At 49.3% G+C, this 21,463-nt stretch overlaps 1 protein-coding gene across 14 annotated transcripts in view; it reads right to left on the bottom strand.

The window, feature by feature from the left end:
• Positions 1-21,463, bottom strand: part of GRAMD1B (GRAM domain containing 1B) — a 262,296-nt gene that overhangs the window by 47,263 nt on the left and 193,570 nt on the right. For 11 of the 14 annotated variants that reach the window (XM_031015830.3, XM_031015835.3, XM_055355808.2 and 8 more), the window contains one exon: positions 3,335-3,545. In XM_031015830.3, coding sequence (XP_030871690.3) covers positions 3,335-3,545 — 211 coding nt within the window. The other 3 variants (XM_063693617.1, XM_031015842.3, XM_031015840.3) reach the window with 3 other exon arrangements.

Here is a 21,463-nt window from a genome sequence, read left to right as displayed (position 1 = left end):
AAAAAAAAAAAAAGGAAAGTCAAAGGAGGGTCAGTGCCACAGCGCTAGCGCGATGCCCGCACCGCGGTGGGGAGGTGTGCAGCAGGGCGGGAGGAGGCGCGCTTTGCCGCACCTGCTGCATAGCGCCCTCAGGGCAGGTGGGGGAGCGGCAGAACGGCCCCTCGCTCCCTCTGGTGGCCACAGGCTGTCACTACAGAGCGGAAGCTGGGCGGTAGCACAAACTCATTGGGAGGGAAGTGCTGGGGCCGGACTGCACCTAGGAGGGTCGGCCTGGACAGCACAATGATGGACCCAGAGGGGTCGGGCCTTAGCGATCACCTGGTGCCATGCCTACATAGTAGCAAATGAGGAAACTGAGGCCCAGAGAAGGGAAGAAAAACACCGTGCATGGGACCTGACCCCAGGGAGAAGCAGGGGCACTGGCCAGCTTGCCCAAAAAGTATAAGGCATGGTGTCCTCTAGGGGTGGCCAGGAGACAGGCAGTGAGGTGGACCAGCTACAACAATATCAGTAAAAACAGCTATGAAATGGCTTGCTGGGAAGACATGTGATTAACCCCAGAAGATGTTCCACGGGGAGGGGCATGTCCCCATCCCGCTACCAGAACCTCCTCTTTTTGCCGCACCATCTGCTTCAGGCCCTGGCCTTCAAAGAACCTAATTCCCCTACTGGTTCTTGTGTTCCTCTTCTGAAGTCTGTGTGTCCTGCACATGCACGTCCCAGGCCAACGCAGTGGCTCCCAGCTCCACGTGGGATGCTACAGTGTCCCTCCTGGCACAAGCCCGTCCTCTTTTAACTCCATTGAAAGGATGGCAGGGCAAGTGTCGATGGCAATGATCAGTGGGAGAATGAGGTGGGGAAGTGGGTAACCAATGTCAGAAAACTCAGAATGTGTCTGCCAGGGATGGGCACGGCATCCACCCAATCTCCCAGGGGAAAGGAGACCTGCACTCACCCCAGTACCTCCCTCCTCGGTTCCTATGAAAAGGCCCAGTTTGGCTCCTGATTCCTGCTCAGCTCTCGGTCCCTTCATTATGTCTCCTTTTAGCATCTCCAAAACCCCACTCAGAATTCTACCTGGTCCCTGACGCCTGTCCTGGCTGCCCCACTCAAATGATTTATCCTACCTCGGAGCTTACAGAACATCCCCAACTACTCAAGAGCCAGGCTTAGGGTGTACAGAATCTGGATGGAAAAGTGTGCAGGAGCAGGGAGTGGGAAGCCTGATGCCCCTGTCAGGCCATATCCACCCTCTTGCCAGCTGAGCCTCGAGCACCCACTAGTCCCACATCAACCAAGCCAGAGGTGGGAGGCACTTAAGAGGGGACTGCCACAGGGCATTTCAAAACCCCATTCCCAGATATCAGATATGCCTGCACCTGCCGAGCCGCTGGAGCCCACAGAGATCTCCTGCTGGCTTCCTCGCTCCAGGTAAAGTTCCTCCTTCCCTGTCCACAGCCAGGAATGGCCATTTAAAATCCTCAGAGCCAAGATGTGCATTTAGTCTAAAGATCACAGACTACAGGATTAGCAGTGTCGCCCCTTGTCCTTCCCTTAGGAAAGGGAACAGCTGTTCACCCTCCTCCTCCCCAAAGCACTGAGAGACTTGGGACTATTATTAAGTCATCCTCGGCTTCCCCTTCTTCGGGCTGCATCCCACCCCCTTGCCCCATGGGCCTTGTTGTTCCACAACACCTATCGCTCACCCTCCACTCGCTGCACGTTCTCCTATGGCCTCAGAATTCCTGGGCTCCCGGCAAAGACTCTGGCACTGGCCACATCTCTCCAGGGTCTGCCAATGTTTGCCAACCTCCAGGCACGGGCACCCCACCCTCTGGGAGAACAGCTTCCCCCTCTGATCATGATTCAGGATCCTAAGCACACCATGAACCCCAGTCTGGGCAGTGGGTAGAAATGCTAAGGGGTGCCCAGGTTGAGCAGCTCTCGAGTGGGGAGGAACAGAGTACGCAGGCAGAGCTCCTGAGGGCGTGGCTGCTGCACCAAGGAACTCATCGACCTGAACCCCTGCCCCCCAGTCAGCGCAGCCCTCCTGCCATCCTCACTCACCACTGCTGGGCAATCCAGAATCAACCACCAAAGGGGAGGGGCCTGGAGTACGACCAGATGGGGTCTCCTGCCCCAAAGGAATGAAACTAACGCCAGGCAGGACTCTGTTTCTCGATCGCACCATGTAAGGAGGGAATAAACTCCCAGCCAGAGGCAGTGTCCAGGGAGCAGGCAGACATGGGTGCAGGGTGGGGAGTGGGGGAGGGTCTGTTCTCCGACATCAGGTGCAGTGAAAATGGGCCTTCAATGACTTCCAAGCCAGCCTGCCGGGGGACAGTGGGGCCGGCCCTTCTGGGAAAGGGACCAAGCAGGATATAAGGGCCACAATCGGCAGGGCCAGAGGGAGGGGGTGCTGAGCACTACAGACAGATCGACACTAGAGGGGAGATAAAAGGACAGAGACAAAAGATGGCTTACTTTTGAGAGGCGCTTGTGAGACTAAGACCATGCATGCAAAGAAGGTATTTGGGAAATGGTGGGGAAGAAGAGGAGAGGAAGAACAAGAAATCAAAAGACAAATTCAAGTGGGAAGCCAGCTCCCATGCCTCCCAGGGGTCCCCAACCCCTTCCCAGGCCCTGGGGGTCTCAGGGTGAAGAGAAGTTTCCTGAAGGAGACCCTGGGCAAAGACATCTCCTGCTCCCCAAAGGACCGAGGGTGGGGAGGACAACTCTGGGGAACCATAATTAGCCCAGGTCCCCCGGGGCCTATTTTAGGCATATCCATGGGCCAAGGGCCCTGGTACTCAGGGGGCAGTCCTGACATCCTTGGGAGGACGGAAAGGCCCTGCCACCCTCCTCTCTGCCAGGTGAGTACCAAGTGGATTAGTGCAAAGGTAAGGCAGGAAGGATGGCCGAGGAGGAGGTTAAAAATAGCATTCTGCAAGGTTCCCTGAGGACTCTCCCTAGCATTATAATGTCCCAAATAATGTTCCCTTCTACCCCCGCTCCAGGAACCAAACTTGAAAACGGTAGCAGGAATAAGCAGATGACCCCCTAATGATTCCCAGAGCGTCTCCCCTCCAAATCTAAAAAAAAAATATGAGCCTCCCTACCTCGCCCAGCCCACCAAGAATGCTTAGCGGGGAAGATATTTAACTAGGGTCTCTCCTGCCTGCCCCGCCTCACCTCACTGGATAATGACCATCTCTGAGCCATTAGGGCTGTTCATCACGTGAGGACCCTCGCAGATGTTCTCCGGCTCACCACCCCAATATCGATCCCCGCAGCCCCTGACAAGGAGGTACCGCCTCAGCGGGGTCCCGCTCACCTTGGAATTCTTGCCGCCGCTCCGGCCGGACTGGGAGGAGCAGCTGCGCTGCACGCCCTGCTCCGGTGTGGACGGGGACTTGTCCGAGGAGTGATCTGAGCCCTTCTCCACCATGGTGTCTCCGTCCTGGTTCTGCGGGGTTGGCGAGCGAGACCGCTTCCGGAGGATGGGCGAGCAGGCCGGCGTGCTGCGGTTGGAGTTACTGGCAGTGCTGCAGCGGCAGATGGAGAGAGGGAGCGGGGTGGAAAGAGAAGGAGGAGGAAAGGCAGGCAGTCAGTGATCGAGGCCAAGGACAAGCCCAAAGGAGCCAGCTCAGGGAGCCAGGTGAGGGGCTGGGGAGAAACCGGGAGAGAGGGGCCCAGGCTGCGGCTTGCCGCTCCGTAATACTGCCGTTGGCCACGGGAGGGCAGCAGTGCCCATGTGGACACAGACGCACGAGCCAACGGGCAATCGACATTCAGACATGCATCCGTCCATCCGTCCGTCCAACCCGTTATTGTTTGAGCCCCTATTATATGCCAAAAATTGTCTGGGGCATATAGAATTTAATACCTGAAAGGCTCACTGGAGACCATCCAATACAATCAGCTCATTTGATACATACTGCAAATGCAAAGCTTCTATATTTTGTTCAGATATTTTTGTTCATGAAAATAACAATTACAATCCTATTTTTCACAGCCTTCACATACGCATTATTTCTTAAAACATTCCACCAAGGGAGTAATGGCAAGTACCATAATCCCTATGTTAAAAAATGAAGACCAGTGCCTGACAGAGGGAAGCTAAATGCCCACTGATAAGAGAAACAAAGTGCAGCTCTTCTGATTTGTAACTCACCCACACCATATTATTTCCTTGTAAGGAAGCCATGTGGGTTCCTGCTTCCTCTGCCCAGGGTAAAGATGCACACAGCCGAAGTTCTCACATTCCATATCCCCATACCCCAACATTTATTCCCAATAAGTACCTTGTACTTCCCACAGGACCAAATCCACTTACATCAAGGCTTATACGCTGCAAATAAAATATTGACTATTTGATATTTCACTTCTGTTTTCAATGGACTAGAAGAAGAGATGAGAGACAGAGGGGAGAGAGAAACTGAATGCAGTTGAATGTTTGCTTTGCTTCCGAGAGTGGAGAAAGGAAAGAGATGGAGAAAGGGAGAGGCTAAGTAGAAAGTGCCAGCAGAAATCGGAAGGAAAGGAAATGTGAGATTGGAAAGCCAAAGAAGCACGGGGCTGCTGGGGTGTCCTGCCCACCTGCTCAGCAGTGTCTCAGCCGGGTCAGGCTTCAGGAACACCCTGGACCCCCCTGCAGGCTGCATCCCAGCCTTCCCTCGGGGAGTGGGGTGCAGGGCTGGGGACACTGTCATTTGCATGAAGATGCAGCTGTGACCTCAGATGTCCCATTGGCCCCACTTGCAATGAAAACCATGCCCCTTTCAGCAAAACCTTCCACCTGGACATCCTTAGCGGAGAGAAAGGCAACAAATCCCAAGAGCCTAAACCAGCAAGTGTGGGCAGGAGGGGAGCTGGGGACAGGCAGTGCGGTAACTTTTGGAAGGAAACTGATAAAGAAAAAAGAAAGGAGACCAGAGAAAAGGAAGATAAATGTGCCCCAAATATGTATGGAGAAAAGGAAGGCCCAATGTTCCACTTCATCCTAAAACAGAATTTGCAGTTAAAATCTCATTTCTAATACTAACAATAATTGTTATTGGGGGAGGCCCAAGATGCCTCTTTCAAAAGAGGCTCTTTCCGTTTCTGCCCCACCCCTTCCTTATCCTTACTCTCTAAACTCGTTTGCTACCATAAACTCTGGAGAAAGGAAGGTACATTCCTTTACTTTGGTTAGAGATGCCAGGCCGTGGGGCTGGTGGCAGGCAGATCCATGAGTGCACAACCCCTGGGGAAGCGTGGAGAGCAGGTGCCAACACACATCTTTCTGGGGTGAGCCTCCTTGCTCTAGGGCCAACTCAAGCCCATAACCACATATTCCAAGGTTTAAACTGTCTTCTAGGATTATGTTACTAGAACAACGAGGACCTCTACCCTCTAGTCCCAACTATAATAGTTTGCTCAAAAAATAACTAGAGAAGTTGGGAGTGGTGGCATGAGCTGTAATCCCAGCTACTTGGGAGACTGAGGCAGGAAGATCATTTGAGACCACGAGTTTGAGACCAGCCCGGGCAACATGGTGAGATCCTGTCTCAAAAAGAACTAGAAAAAGGATGACAATCAAGTACATGCCTATCTCAGACACAATGGCCCCCCAGCCGTTGTGTACTTTCCTCACAAATTCCAGACCCTGGAATGGAAAGGAGATTCCTTCATCCTTCCCCAAACCCAGAATCCCTGCTAACTGGCTTCAAGCAAGAGGTTGGCAACACACTCTAACCAGAGGAGAACTGACTCCAACTATCCAAAACCACACGAATCTCACATGAAATGATCAAAGCATGAGAACTCCTCACTGCCCAGCAGCCCCACTTTAGCCCACTCTACACACACCATGCAAAGATCTACACACCTAAAATGCTGCCTTCAACACATCAGCCAATAAACAACTTATACCGTCTCTCTGTGCTCTTAAGGCTGTTGATCATCTGTGCTGTTCTTGGAAACTTCTCCCTGATGACAAGCACCTCTCTTCTACTCCTCTGCTGGTCTCGACTCCTGTCTCAACTCTTGCTACCCAGCCTGAAATTAATCCTTCCCTAAAGGTGAGTCTGTCACCTCCCTGGCTGTCTCCAGCTTTCTCTAACTTAAAGCAGGCAAAGACTCCTCTACCTGCTTCCGGCCCTGGTCACAGTCGCTAGCCTGACCCAACAACCTGCTGCCAGGTGGATGCTTCCTCCAGACAATGTCTCATGAGTGCCCCACACTGAACACAGAGCTGGACATCTTTCCTCCCAGACCTCCTCCCACGACTGCCCATTCTCAATGGCAGTTTCATTACCAGGTTTCTAAGGCTGCAGACCCCTCTCTTCCATCTCACTCCACAAAAAAATGAGTCACTGAATTCCACCAATTCTATTTCTACAAAGCTTTTTACCTCATCCTTCCCTTCCTTCCCCAGGGCCCCAGTTCAGGTTCAAGGAATTTTGCTCACCCTCTTCCAATAAATAGCCGGTTGAGTGGTCTTCTCTGCCTCCTTTTCCTCTTCCTACTCACTCACAGCTGTGTCATTAATCTTTCTAAATACAAGCCCAACATCTTACTGTGTTCTAGTAGCTCCCACATTAAAGTCCCAAATCCTCAAAATGGAATCTAAAGTTCTCTGCTAAAAGTAAATGACACCTCTATGCTTTTTCTCTCCTTATATGCTCTTAAAGGGCTTGCATATTCCACACCTATACACTTTCCCCCAATTCCCTTAATATACATGCTCTTTCTCCTGCCTCCAAACTCCCATACGACGCACTACTTGAGCCTAAAGAGCCCTTGCCCTCTGCATCTCCCTGCTGGAGTCCTGCTCTTTCTTTTTTTTTTTTTTTTTAATCCTGTTCATTCTTCAAGACCCATTTCAAATCCCACTTGCTCCAAAAAGCTTTTCTAAATCTCCACCTTGGAGCTGACTGAAGCACTGAACGCACATAGCCTGGTATGAAGGACCTACAAACTCCTGGAGGCTCAGCCCTCTGCACGCCCCACACGACCCAGCAGGGCTCTGTAAGTGGCATGTTTTCCATTGAACTGAATCCCATCCTAGTGACAGTCTTCATACCTTTGGCTTTACCAATTCCGAATATCAAGATGGCTCCCAAATCTGTACCTACATCCTGCTAATATTCATAAAAATAACTAAACATTATTGAGTGTTCATGAGCTCCTGGTGCAGCACTGAGTACTTATTAAATATTATTTCATTTAATCCCCCCCAACAAACCCATGAAGTTGCAAAGAATAGTATTATTAGTCCCATTTTTCAGGTGATATATTTGGATTCTTGACAGATTAAATAATTCACCCAAAGTCACACAGATGGATGGGAGGCAGGGCAAGATTTCAAACTTTCAAACACAGGCCTATCTGATTGTCAAGCTCATTTTCAGAAGCAGGCATTCAATCGTGTTTGTTTGCCCGGTGGATAGAAAGAGACACAGATGGAAAGACAGTGGGTAGCTGGGTGAGTACAAAGAAAGAAGGAATCAACTTCCTGCCTCCAGGCTTCAATCCATTCTCTCTTTTCCTGTCAAAGTGAACTTTCTAAAAAGAGGATTTGGCATCTTTTTCATCCTTTTTGATGATTAAAGACCCCTATAATTTCCCACCCTCTGTGGAATAAAACCTGAACTCTAGACTATATGTTCCTCAATTATCTCACTCAGCCTACCTCTGAAAACCCCAACACTGGCTACGTTTCCAGTGCACCTCTGCCTCAGCCATCGGGGTCTAACTGAGCCCCTGCCCCGGCCATCGGGGCCTACCTGCGCCCCTGCCCCAGCCATCGGGGCCTACCTGCGCCTCTGCCCCAGCCATCGGGGCCTACCTGGGCCTCTGCCCCAGCCGTCGAGGCCTATCTGCGCCTCTGCCTCAGCTGTTGGGATCTACCTGCGCCCCTGCCCCAGCCATCGGGGCCTCTTTGTGCCTCTGCCTCAGCCATCAGGGTCTACCTGCGCCCCTGCCCCAGCCATCGGGGCCTACCTGCGCCCCTGCCCCAGCCATCGGGGCCTACCTGCGCCCCTGCCCCAGCCATCGGGGCCTACCTGCACCCCTGCCCCATCCATAGGGGCCTACCTGTGCCCTTGCCCCAGCCATCGGGGTTGGGGGGGGAGGTCTACCTGTGCCTCTGCCTCAGCCACTGGGGTCTGTCTGCAGATCCTTTTGCCATACACACTCACTCTTCCATGTCTCAGCAATCTCTCTCTCTCTCTCTCTCCCTCCAATTACCCGATGGACATCTACACTTCCAGACTAAGCCCACATATACCCCTTACATGTCCCTACCCGGTGCTCTACCTCCACTCTGATCCTTCTCTATAAAAGAAGAAATGTTTGCAGTTCTAGTTCTAAGTCAGCAAAGTCAGCACTAAACTTGCTAGAGTCCTGAAACTCTTGCCAGGTAACCCATTATCCCATGGATTTGGATGTCCTGCTGAGCAAACAAAACCAATTCCTGAGTATCTTCTAACACCTAACATGCATAACATAACATAAAGTTTCAAACCAACTTTATAATGTGCCATTCATCTGACCCTGCCACCATTATTAATAACAGGATTGCATTATATTTCAAAATCTTGGGATTTAAGAGCTAAAAATAAAAAAGACCTTACATATGCTGTAGAGATGAAAGGAAGACTGGTGTTAGACGGGCTATGGGACTAAGACTCCCTCCCAGAGTTTAGGGTTAGTATATTCAGCCCTCAACTTCACACGTAAGAAACCTGAGTCTAGGGGGGTTGAGTACCTAGACAAGGTGATATGACTTGGATCTGGCTCTTCAGTTCCACAAATATTTCCTGACCACCTGGCATATGTGAGATATTCAAGTTCATTTTGGTGAATGAGAAAGGACCTGTGTGCTTGGGACATTTCCAGTCAGGAAGACCTAGAGGCCTATTCTTCCCGTGTTAATACAATCAGTAAGTGGGATGACAGAAGAGAATAAAAGAAAACAAGAAGTGCTGCCTTGAGGATGTGGCACTTGAGCTAGATTCAGAAAATGTGTTGGAGTTAGCCAGGTGAAGGGCATGGGGTTCAAGGAGGGCACGGTAGGAGAGAAGAGAATGTTCGGGGTGGCGGACGGCATGAACAAGGGTGAAAAGGCATAAAATAGCATGGGATATATGGAACACTGACAGAAACCATGAGTCAGCAGGTATAACATGCTCAAGCTGATGTTTTAGAGGTTCCTGCAATCATCAGCTCTCATTCATAATAGGTCTTCTAAGATCCCCGCCAGCCACCTTTCAGCCATGGCAGGGGACCCAGAGGTCATTCATTCATTTCCCCATTTCCCCTCTTTTTAAGACCTGCAACACAGACTATCATTGCTCTCCTCCCCTGGTTACCTTGCTAGCAAACAGTGCTCCCTGAAGTCTGATCCCAGTATCTCATGCTACCTATGGTTTGATCCTACCTCCTATAGTTAGGTCTAGCTGATGTCCTTGAGAAAACGGAAGTAGAAACAGAGGATGAGGACTCTCTTCAGGCTTTCTTCAGTGACTCTCTGCGGCATCCCTGCCCCCACCCTCACCCCCCACGCCCATCGCAGACACGGTGGCCGCTACACCACTTTGCTTGGCTTTCTTCCTCATCCTTATCCCCACTGTGGTCCTGCAGGCACAAGGCAGACCTTGTCAGCAAGCCAGCTCCCTGATCAGCTACCCGTGCATTTTTCAGAATGCTGAGTAGAGCAGAATAGTTAGTTGGTGTTCCGGTGTTCATCACTTGAGTTAACTTGTTTGCCTTCAGAGAGAATCATTTCTGCCCCAGATATTGCAAAATATGTACCTGTCTCTCTGGCCCTCGGTGCCTCCACCTGCTTGGACTGCAGCTGCTCCTTCCTGCTTCCCTCTGCAGTGCACACCCTGGCTGCCCCAGCCCTGGCGCATTCCCAATCAGACTGTCAGCCCCCCTCCCCACACCTGGACACTGCAATGAGGTGTTGACTTCATTGTTTCTTCTAAGCCCAGCCCTACAGTGACCTAGATGATCAAATGTATGGCTGTAATCATCTCAGTGCCAGGAGCACTGGTAATGAGAGATACAAACACCTATCTCACAGGACTACTGTGTTAAATGAAATAACCTAAGTAAAATATTTAGCACAGTGCTTGGTACGCTCCATCAATATTTTTGAGCTGCTGCTATTATTAAGAAGGCTCTTGGCTGGGTGCCGTGGCTCACACCTGTAATCCCAGAATTTTGGGAGGCTGAGGTAGGCAGATCACTTGAGATCAGGAGTTTGAGACCAGCCTGACCAACATGGTGAAACACCATCTCTACTGAAAATACAAAAATGAGCTGGGCGTGGTGGTGCACACCTGTAATCCCAGCTACTCAGGAGGCTGAGGCAAGACAATCAGTTGAACCCAGGAGGTGGAGGTTTCAGGGAGCTGAGATTGTGCTACTGCACTCTAGCCTGGGTGACACAGCAAGACTCCACCTCAAAGAAAAAAAAAAGAAAAGAAAAGAAAAAAAATAAAGACTCGTGTTCCTCTCTGTAAAATATGGAGTAAATATCCTTGTCCACTTTCCTCAGAGGTGTTGATGTTCCCAAGTCTCACTTCCCACAGTAGGAACCAGGAACACAAAGGATGCTTCCTTAACGTGCAGAATCCCAGCCTTAACCTGATACCACCCCCATCAATAAATGAAAATTTCCAGTGGATGGCCTTAGGAATCTGCATTTCAAAATAAGTATCACGGCTGATTCTGAAGCACTCTGAAGTTTGAGAACCACTACGCTCCCAAGAGACTATCTCTTAAGTATCAAGGAGTGAGTGACATATCTGCCAAAAGTGACAGAGACCTCTTTACAACTCCGGGTATAACAGCTGTGCAGGGTCCAGCAGGTAGGTGGACGTGCTGGAATGGTAAAATCATTTGAGCTTGTCATAGGAATTGCTAATGTGGAAGAATGTGACATAGAGATGATCAGGTGTAGGCAGAACCCGATGGGACGTCACCTTTTGATGTAGGAGCCTAACAATTACCATTGGCGCAAAGGCCCACAGCCATATCACGAGCACCTCCTCTGTCCTTCCCATTTGTAGCATGGGGTAAACGCTGATGACTAGTCCCTAATTCCTAAGAGAAGACTACCCTGTTATCCAGTTACACACGTCCTATCCTCATGCTGATTCCAAAGTTTCATTAATAATCCTTCTCAGTTCTTTATAATGCCACGGCAAATATCCATACAAATTAGCCAACTCCCCTTTGAATTTTCCCACAGCACACGCTCAAGTGGCTGAGAGAGGAGAGCCACAGGTGTATTTGTATAACATTTGCATGAAATTTACATGCTGCCTGCAAATGTCTCCATTTGCAGGTCTGCCCCACTAAACCAGTTCCAAATTCAGAGTCTACGAGGACTCCATGAAGATGGTTATTCTTTCTGTACTATCACTAGTCACTTGCTAGAGTCTACATTCTGTGCCCATGTCACGGCAGGTGGGAAGGGCAGACCCAACCAGAATCTTGTAGAGGGGAGTGAAAAGCCCAAATCACAAATACCAGCAGGGACCCCAATTCCCCTTGGATCCTCCTCCTTAGATAGCAAACTACCAAGTCACTAGTAGTGACCTGGTAAGGCTTGCTTCACTCCTTGTCATAACCCCCTGAAGTTCCTGGTCTCAGCTCCTTTTACTCATGAAAATAAACCCACAGTCCCAAGTTCCCAGAAGATTTGACTGGTTCAGAGAAAGAGCTGAAAGGGCCTTTCAGGTCCAACCCTCTCACTGCTATGAATATAAAAGGTCCAGAGAGATGATACGACTGTCCACCAAGGAGTTAACAGACAGCAGGATGGTTCTTCCCCTTCACAGCTCAGACTCAGGTGCCTAACAGTGCCAATCTCAGTGCCTCCCCTTCCCCATACACACACTTTTCAGGATGCTGGATGGGACTGGGGTTCAAAAGGATAAGACCTGCACTGTTCTAAGAGAAGCTCCCTGTGACCACGCATGGAACCTGCTCTCTGTGTGCCTATTGCTGGCATCTAAGCCTGGTGATAACTGCCACCGGGTCCAGTTCCCTTTCTAGGGGAGAAAATCAAGCTGTGATTACCTTTTTGAAAGAAGGGACCAGAACAGCTTTGAGAAGAGTTGCTTTTTTTCCCCTACAGCATAGAAGTTCTCTTCCCAAACTTACACTGAAGCAGAGTCTCAGCCTGGTCCAGGCGTGCCACACTTTGGCCTAGATTTAGCAGCAGGTTGCACTTCAGCAAGGGACAGAAAGGGAAAGGGCTCCCAAGCTAACGCCTTTCTTCCCTGTCACAGTTCCTACAAATGCCATCTGCAGATCTGACACAGAATGGGCCTTCCCTACCCGCTGCAAGGGCAACATCTTGACAGAAATGAACCTCTTGTCCCCTCTCCTCCGTTTGGGAAAATTGCGGAGATTCCTGGAGGCCTTTCCAAATTGGGATCTTGGTTGAAGTATACAAGGTGTTCAGGGACAGGGTCTGCCCGAAATTTGGACCAAAGGTGGAACTGGACTGTTGCCAGGTTCAGACCACTGGTAGAGACACCTTACAAATGGAAGCCTGACAATTCTCCAGGCTCATGAACCAGCTACTGTGGGCCATCCAAACATTCACTCAGCGTCCACACGGCCCATGCCCCTACCTCCTTCTGCACTCCGCCCCTCACATGCCCTATCTCTGTAAATACTGTGTAGATAATTCAGGGCACTTCCTATGGGCAACAAGCCCCACTTACTGATTCCTCCTTCCCTGTCTTGTATAAATATTTCAGTTAAAAAAAAAACCCAAAACTTTAAAAAATTTTTACAAAGAAATTTAAAGGTGGGACAGCCCATCCAAAACATTTGCAGCCAGCTGACTAATTTAATACCTAGAAATAGTCTCATTAAGGATCTCCTCAAGCCTGGAAGGAATTACTTGGTGCAAGGGAAAGTCTGAGCACTGACTTTGGTTGTTGATGAATTTATTAATTGACTAATTAACATAAGGGCAAAGTTCATGGAAAGTTTTTGGCGAAGTAGAGAAAAGTAGCACTTCAGTTACCCTTCCACTGGTGTTCTCAGTCCAGAGAGGTGATAGGAAGAGCTGGACCTGGGCAAAGGTTGTTTGCCTTTCCTGCTCAGGCAAGGAGAAGAGGTCCTTCATCACCATGGCTGGAGTCCCCATCCATCCCACTCCCCCCTGCTGCCTGGCTTTCCTGCAGCTTCTGTTCAGTCCAGAGTTTGGAATTCAATCCAGGAACAGGCATGACAAACACTATTTTTCATTTCCATGGAGACAAGGCCCTGCAATAGAACCAGGACTCCATGCCCGAAATGACAAAACAGGCTGACCCACTTTTCCCCCTTCCTACAAAAACAAAATAAGTTTGTTTGGGTCCTGCCAGAGCCAAGGAGAAAAAAGCAAGAGTTCCTGTTATCTCAAAGGATATTTCAAAGAGGAACAAATTCTAACCATCTTTGAAAACACTGATAATGCTACAGAACCAGTGTCAGAAATCAGACATAAATCACTTTACCCAAAGGGCTCATCTGCAGTAAATCCATCTGCTTCCTCCTCCGAAGCTGCTGGGGAAAAGGTTCATATCCCCTAAGAGAAGGATTTAATGACCAGCTATCCAACTTCTTATAGAATCCAACTGTTTCCTCAACTTGTCTTGCACCATTTCCTCCCTCATTTTATTCTAGCCTCCCTGGACCTTTCTCTTTCTTGAACAAACCCAGTTCACCTAGGATGTTGGCACTTGTTGGTCCCACCGCCTGGAACTCTTACTCTAAAATTTTGAATGCTGGTTCCTTTTCAGCCTTCAGATCAAAGCTCAAATGTCACCTCCTCAGAGCAGACTTTCTTGAAGGGCCACTCCATATAAAGTGGCCTTCCTAACCCCAGGCAATCATTACCACGTGGCCCTGTTTCTTTTCACTGCCCTTATAGGAGCGGAAATTGTCTTGTTTTGTTGTTGTTGTTTTTTCGTTGCTTACCACCAGGCTGAGCACTCCATGGGGGCTGGGGCCACGTCTATGTGTGCTTCCCCAGTACCTCCAGCAAAGTGACTGGCACATACTGGGGTTGCAGATATATAGTCTATGAATTTTAAAAAGTGGGATCTTCTTTCCTTTTTTTTTTTTTTCTTTTGAGATGGAGTCTCGCTCTGTCTCCCAGGCTAGAGTGCAGTGGCACGATCTCGGCTCACTGCAAGCTCCACCTCCTGAGTTCACACCATTCTCCTGCCTCAGCCTCCCAAGTAGCTGGGACTACAGGCGCCCGCCACCAGGCCCAGCTAATTTTTTGTATTTTTAGTAGAGACGGGGTTTCACCATGTTAGCCAGGATGGTCTCGATCTCCTGACCTCGTGATCTGCCCACCTCGGCCTCCCAAAGTGCTGGGATTACAGGCGTGAGCCACCGCGCCCAGCCAAAAAGTGGGATCTTCTTAAAGCCATTCATTCCATCGTCCAGCCACTCTGATAGACATGTCTTTCTAAAGCTGGCCCCATATCTGCCTTTTTAAAAAGGCCAGCCTTTAAGTCCTTTTTCTAGCTCTTGGGTCCATGAAAACTAAAATATGACATCACTTCCAGACTCTCTGCTAGCCTTGTCACTCTGTCTAGACATCAGGGTACCTGATTTTAAAATCCTGAGCTGATTGGTGCCCTTGAGAAAATCACTTTTTCTTTCTGTGCACCTGTGTTTTTAGTCTGTTGCATGATCACAACCTATTTTCCTGGAGTGAGAATCCTTTAAAGAATAAACCTAATTAGACCATGCATCCCAAAAGTAAAGAGCTTCCTATAATTGCTCACGGAGTGAAACAGGATTAGAAGTGGAATGTGAATTCCCAGTTAAGAAACTGAATCCTGTTCCTAAATTCAGTCCTTTCCACATGGCAAAGACACGGGATGAGAGTACAGATTGTGGCCAGGCATATATTCAGCTAGTTCCTACATCCACAGGGCTGGGACAATAAAGACTTAAGATAAAGCAGAAGATACTAAAATCAAACATAAGAACTTACTGGTGTTGTGCAATTTCCTTTTCCTGAGATTGTTCACAACAGAACAAACGCCTAACATTTAGGGGACAGTCCTGCTGGGTTCACAGGCTGGGTGCTGGCTGAGCTGATCTACAATAGTCTGTAGTTTGGAAGGGGCGCATAGTGGTCATGTAATCCATCCTCCCACTGGGTGCAGGGCTCCCTCTGCAATGGCCCTGACAACAGCCACCAGGCCTGTGCTTCAGATCTCCACTGACAGAGCTCCCACTGGCCAGCTGCTTACATGTTAATGGTACTCTTACGTGCCACAGTCCTCATTCCTCCATGACTCTCAGCGATCATTATCTGTCCAAACCTCTTTGATTTTAATAGTCTTTAGAAATTAACCTAACCTTGCTGATTCAATGTCATTAAGCAAGAATCTTTGGAGCACCTCTAACTTTGTATTACATACTTATCCTGAGGGCCCAATAGGACAGCAACAGTGTCATGGTTGTTTGTATCCACATGATATTAAATGTGATATTGGGCACACAGTAAGAACTTAATACTTTTAAAATTGCCTCTATGGCCAGTTGCAGTGGCTCATGCCTGTAATCCCAGCACTTTGGGAGGCCGAGGTGGGAAGATTGTTTGAGGCCAGGACTTTGAGGCCAGCCTGGGCAACATAGCAAGACCTCGTCCCTAAAAAAAAAAAAAAAAAAAAAAAGAATTAGCCAGGCGTGGTGGCAGATGCCTGTAGTCCCAGCTATTCAGAGGTTGGGGCGGGAAGATCACCTGAGACCAGGAATTCAAGGTTGCAGTGAGCTATGGTCACACCACTACACTTCAGCCTAGTCAACAGAGTGAGATCCTTTCTCAAAATAAAATAAAATATGAAATTACATTAATAAAAGTATATAATAAACTTGCCTCTAACAATCTCAGTCAACTCTTAAGTACAATCCTACCCAAAGTATTTCAGAAGCCTAAATGTTCAAGGGAATAGAACCTTGTGAAAGCAGAAAGGCGCTAAACTCTCCCAGGAAGCCCCTTCCTCAAAAGAGATTTCCAATCCACTGGGAGGTCAAGACCACTGGAACAAGGCAAGGAGTTCAACTGAATAGAACTTCCAGCTTCTCCTGTGTTTGCTCATCAAGGGCCCCTCCCCCATCCTCAGCAAGAGAAATGCTGCTACTAAAACCAAAAGGAATTCCTGCAGGATCCATCCATCCACCCATCAAACAGTTGGTGAGGACCATGTTCTATGCCCATGCCAGGTTAAAGGTTTAGGCATTGGGGATACTGTCCCTGCCTCTAAGAAACTCACAGTCTGATGGGAGAGACAGACATGTAATGAACTAACACCTTACAGTATCTCCCATCACCGCTCGTCAAGGGAGACGGGCCGGGAAACTGAGGAATAGCCCCCAGGAGTTAGGTGGCCTTCCTGACTCAGGCCTTCCTCATGTCTGATCTGGGGACAAACCACTCCTCTCTGAGCTTCCGCTTTTATTATGCAAGAACGAGAGTGGATGCTGTCTAACCCCCATGAGGACATGGAGGAGGTTGACAAAGAACATATAAAGAATACACTATGAAGTACTGAGAGCAGTAGCATCTCTGAGACAGAAGGATTCAGATCTAAATTAGGCAAAGCATCCAGAAACAAAATCCAGGCAGTCTGGGCCCACAGTTAACTCAGCATCACCAGCCTTTTCTCTGGCCAGGGCCACATCACCTCAGTGCCAGAGGTTGCTATGGTACTGTCAGGTCAATGTTCCTCGAGAGGCAGTCAGACTAAGGCTGTGCAGGTGGGGGAGAAGTTGTGACATGCCACGTGTCCTGCCCCTCATATCGCTCCTCCCCTGACCTCACTGGCCTACCAGGATGGCTAATCTCTGCCTGACCCCTGGGATTCAAACCTGGTTCTGATTTATTTTCCTGCTATAACTCAAATCGAAGCATACCGAAGAATGACCACATGTTAAAGACAGAAATTTTAGAATAGAGAAAACTGTAAGAGGTCAGTCCCACTGCTGGCTTCAATCAGATGCCCGTCAACCAAGAGAGGCTTTAGTCTAATTAAAAATACATTCAGGGTACGAAATCCCAGGGCTTTCCCTTGCCACCCTTCTCATTGTCTCCTGCTATCATCAGGAAGTTATTTATGACTTTAAAAAGAAAAAGCCCAGCCTGGGCAATATAGTAAGAGTTGGTCTCTACTATACTTTTAAGAAAATTAAAAAATGTTCTTAAAATTAGCCAGGTGTGGTGGTTCACACTCTGTAATCCCAGCTACTTGGGAGGCTGAGGTGGGAGGATTGCTTGAGCCCTGGAGACAGAGGTTGCAGTGAGCCAACATCATGCCACTGCACTCCAGCGTGGGTGACAGAGTGAGGCCTTGCCTCAAAAAAAAAAGAAAAAAACAAAGAAAAAAACCCTCTGTTATATTGCACTTAATCCCATTTTCTTTTATTCCAGCTATCCTGGACTGCAGGTCAGTTCATCAGTTATAATCCCTCCCTCTGTTCCTATCCTCCTTTCTTTGAAACAATTCTACTTCCTTAAACCTATTCTCTGAAGTTAAAAATCACTTCTCCTACAACATCCCCACCCAATCTTTACCTCTCAAGAGCCAGTCACTAATTGATGTATAACTCATTGCACCTTGGGACAGCTCTGATAGTTTTTATTTTAAGCTCAAACTGTTTCCTGTGGCTTCCTACCAGAGGTCCTATCCTACTCCCTTGTGAGCCATAGAACAAATCTAATTTCTCCTCCACGTGACATTTTCACGTGGCTCTCATGCCTTCTCGGGACCTGCTGGACTCTCACATTAACATGGTGATTGCTCCCTCAGCCAGCGACTGGGCTCCTTCTCCTCTGAACGGAGTCCGGGTGATCTCAACTTTCTTAACTGTGAAGCCCAGACAGAGCTGTAATACTGCAGAGAAGTGGCCTGAGCCGCTCATAATAGAGCAGAATCATCACTTCACCTGCTTTGGGAATCACAATGCAAACATATATTTTCCGTCATTTTCTGAATCAAAAGAACCAAGAAATTGCTCACTGTTCCTTTAGGAGCCTCTGGGTATAGTGCTTCAACCTTCTCCTGTAGGCTAAGTGGGGTGCATATCCCTCCAAGAAGCAAACACCCCCACCACTTCCCCCAGTGAGACAAATCCAAGTTTCGGCAGAAGGATGAACAATTTTACCCCAACTCAGGTTACACTAAAATTCTGAGTGTTTATATGAGGATCTCTAGGCCAGATGCAAAACTACAGACCTTAAGAGTCTCTTACCTGGACACAAGAATAGTGTTTGCATTTTTAAGTGGCTGAAAAACATCTGGAGAATATTTTGTGACATGTGAAAATCATAGGAAATCCACATTTCAGAGTCCATAAATAAAGTTTTATTGGGAACACAGCCATGCTCGTTCGTTCATAAATTGTCCACAACTGCTTCTACTGTGCAAAGCAGAATTGAGCAGCTGAGACAGCCCGGCCCACAAGGCCTCCAGTATTGACTGTCTGGCCCTGTACCAAAACAGTCTGCTGGCCTCTGGTCTAAACAGAAAAGACCTTGAAAAGGTCAAGGGGAGGGTGCCTGCGTCCCAACCATTGGGAGAAAGGGCTGCAGGCTTGCTCCTGTCAGCAGAAGAAATTTGTAGGGCCAGAAAAGAAAGAAGCAGGGAGAGGGCGTGGGAGGTGTTTAGTCTTAGGATTTAAAAAAAATTATTATTAAATAGAGGCAGGGTCTCGCGATGTTGCCCAGGCTGGTCTTGAACTCCTAGGCTCAAGTGATCCTCCCACCTCAGATCCCAAAGTGCTGGGATTACAGGCATGAGCCAGCACACCCAGCCAGGAGTTTTTCTTCTAGGTGATGACAGCTTTTATTCCTTCATTCTTTCCACAAGTGATTGTTTTGCAGTTGCTTAAATGCCTACAGAGGTAACCGGACTAGCTGCTTCTCCACTCCCTACCCACCCCCAATCCTCACGGGGCACTACTTTTTAACCATGGCCTTGACATTATCAATCTCCTGCTACGGGTGGCTCCCAAAATCATCCCTTTCCCTTACGCTTCTTCCAAGGCCAGCTTTTTTCATCTTGGTTCCAAACTTCTCTAACCTGCCGAGTGCTATCCAAGGCAAAGGCTAGAAATATGACCACCATTCAAGGTCAGCTGCAGAGGGAGGAGAGGCAGGAGGTAGAGGAGCGAAGGGGTCTCCCCGGAGCACAGTGTGCTAGCAAGTATCAGAGAAGAGGCAAAGATGGCTTTCTCTAGCCCTGCCTGAGCTCTTGGCTGAGGCCCCAGGGACAGAGCAAGCTCCAAGTCCTCCCCCAGCCCTCTACTTCCTAAATCAAGCAAATAACTAACAATGCAAGGAGGTGTGGGGGAGTAAGGCCCAGCCACTGGGTAGCTATTTTCTCAAAATACATGGCAAATCTCTGCGCCAAATGCTGGCTAAGCCAAAGAATAAACAAATCCTTTTATTTCTCCGAGATGAGAGCTATCAACTTCCCCTTTCATCCTCTCCTTCTGCTGGCCAGATCCATCTGTCCCATGGCCCTCTCCCTGTGGGATAAGCAGTGTCTGTCCGTATCTTCCTGACCACAGCTCTGGCCAGCTCCTACCCCCCGCCGGAGGCACTGCGGAGGGAAGCCAGCAGGTGGAGAACAGGAGCACATGGCCTGTCCACACCTCCCCCAGAAGCTCTCGGCCAGTTCTCCATGACGCATTGTGCCACTAATTCATTCCTCTGCCCTCCTTTCTCCAAGTTAGAGGGCCCTGAATTAAGTCTTGCTGGACAAGGAGACCATCATCACCCTCAACCCAGCCTCTCCCTCCAGCCCACCCCAGGGCCACCCCTCCGTGATCCAGAGCTCAGCTCGAGCAGTGCTACTATAGAGGAGAAAAGAAAAGGCTAGGGAGGGAAAAGAAGGTGGCATCTCTGCAGCATGATGTCACACTGGCTGCTTTCGGATCCCCAGAACAGAAAACAGAAGCAAACAACATGGACTCCGGATTTACTCTGCCTTGAAAGGTTTGTGTTCTTGGCAGCTCTGAGCAGCCTGCGTCAGATGAGAAAAGCACACAACCAGAAAGACAGGTCTTCACCACAGCCCCCAGGGCCCCATTCTGACCCCAGGACAGAGCCACCGCTTCCAAAAAATCCCACGAGGAAACAAAGATACACACACACACACACACACACACACACACGCACCAGGCGTCAGCACGAGTTAGCACTAACCTGGAAGCCATTAGGTAGGAACAGTAGCAGAGTGCAGTGCAGAGAGGAACTCATTCATTCATGCATTGGGCAGTGGGGGGCGGGGGCGGGGAGCGGGGGCCCTGAGGAGGCTGGAGGGCACTCACCTCCATGACCATCCCAAAGCCCTGTTTCTAACGGGGGAGGGGACTCGGGCCAGGGCTCTCAGAAGCTGGGGGCGCTTCTTTGCTCTGCTGTTTCACACCGCTGTGGCATTTTAAGCATGACTCCCCTTTATTTCCCTCTCCCCCACCTCCCTCTGCTGCTGTTATTTGGTGTGGTCGTGCCGCCTTACAGAAGTCCCTCTCTCTCTCTGCCTGGCTGCCTTTCTCTCTCTCCCTCTGACTCCCTCACAGACAGCTGTTCTGAGCTCAGGCACGCACGCGCACAGGCGCACAGACACACTCAGACACGCACCCCTCTTGCGCGCAGACACGCACACGCGCACACACGCACACACGTCGCCTGCCGGTTTACATAATGCAACTCTTTGGTGCAGTCAGCTTGCCGGCGCTCAATTATTCATGCCAGCGTGGAGGACAGAGCCGCTGGGGCTGCGGGGGGGGTTATTTTCCTCTTCACCCTCAATCCGACAAAATACAAGACGATGTTCCCCGGAGACTCTGCTCCCTTCGCTGCCACCAATTATTTCCCAGGTGCTGCCCACTAGGTCGACCTGTATCAAGGAGGTGACACTAAATAAAAACACAGGTGCCTGGCTCTAAAGAGAGTCGTGCATCCTTCAAAGGATGACGGCTCTCTCACGGCCCGAGGCCTGGGAGTAGAGGAAGAGAGGAGGCCAGCACTGAGACCGTAATCCGCAAGAAAAGATGGCCGAGGGCCTCTTCAGTGTAGCTGCTCCCAGACTTCCAGGATGCTCGCTTCTCCGGCAGGTCAGGCTCTCACAGACCGCAAGAGTAACACTCAGGGAAAGCACTTACATTCGTGGCAAAGCAGAGTCGCCTGGGTCTTCTAATTCTAAGCTGCACCTCTTAAAAGTGTTTTTTTTTTTCTCTGTCCATTCACCGAAATGCAGTATTAGTACTCAGACAGCCCCCAGAGGAAAGTTCTGGCAGTGCGAGGTATTCTATTCAGCAACGATATTAATAATATTTTGAAAGTCATTCATGACTTACAAAGCATTTTGCCTACATTCAATCATTTCATTCCCACCACAATCACCTAAATACTGACCTGTTTAGTGGATCTGGAAAC

The sequence above is a fragment of the Gorilla gorilla genome, chromosome 9 (genome assembly GCF_029281585.2).
Source record: "Gorilla gorilla gorilla isolate KB3781 chromosome 9, NHGRI_mGorGor1-v2.1_pri, whole genome shotgun sequence".
Taxonomy (NCBI): domain Eukaryota; kingdom Metazoa; phylum Chordata; class Mammalia; order Primates; family Hominidae; genus Gorilla; species Gorilla gorilla.
Note: the sequence above shows the minus strand (reverse complement) of the source record. Positions and strands in the feature narration are given on the sequence as shown.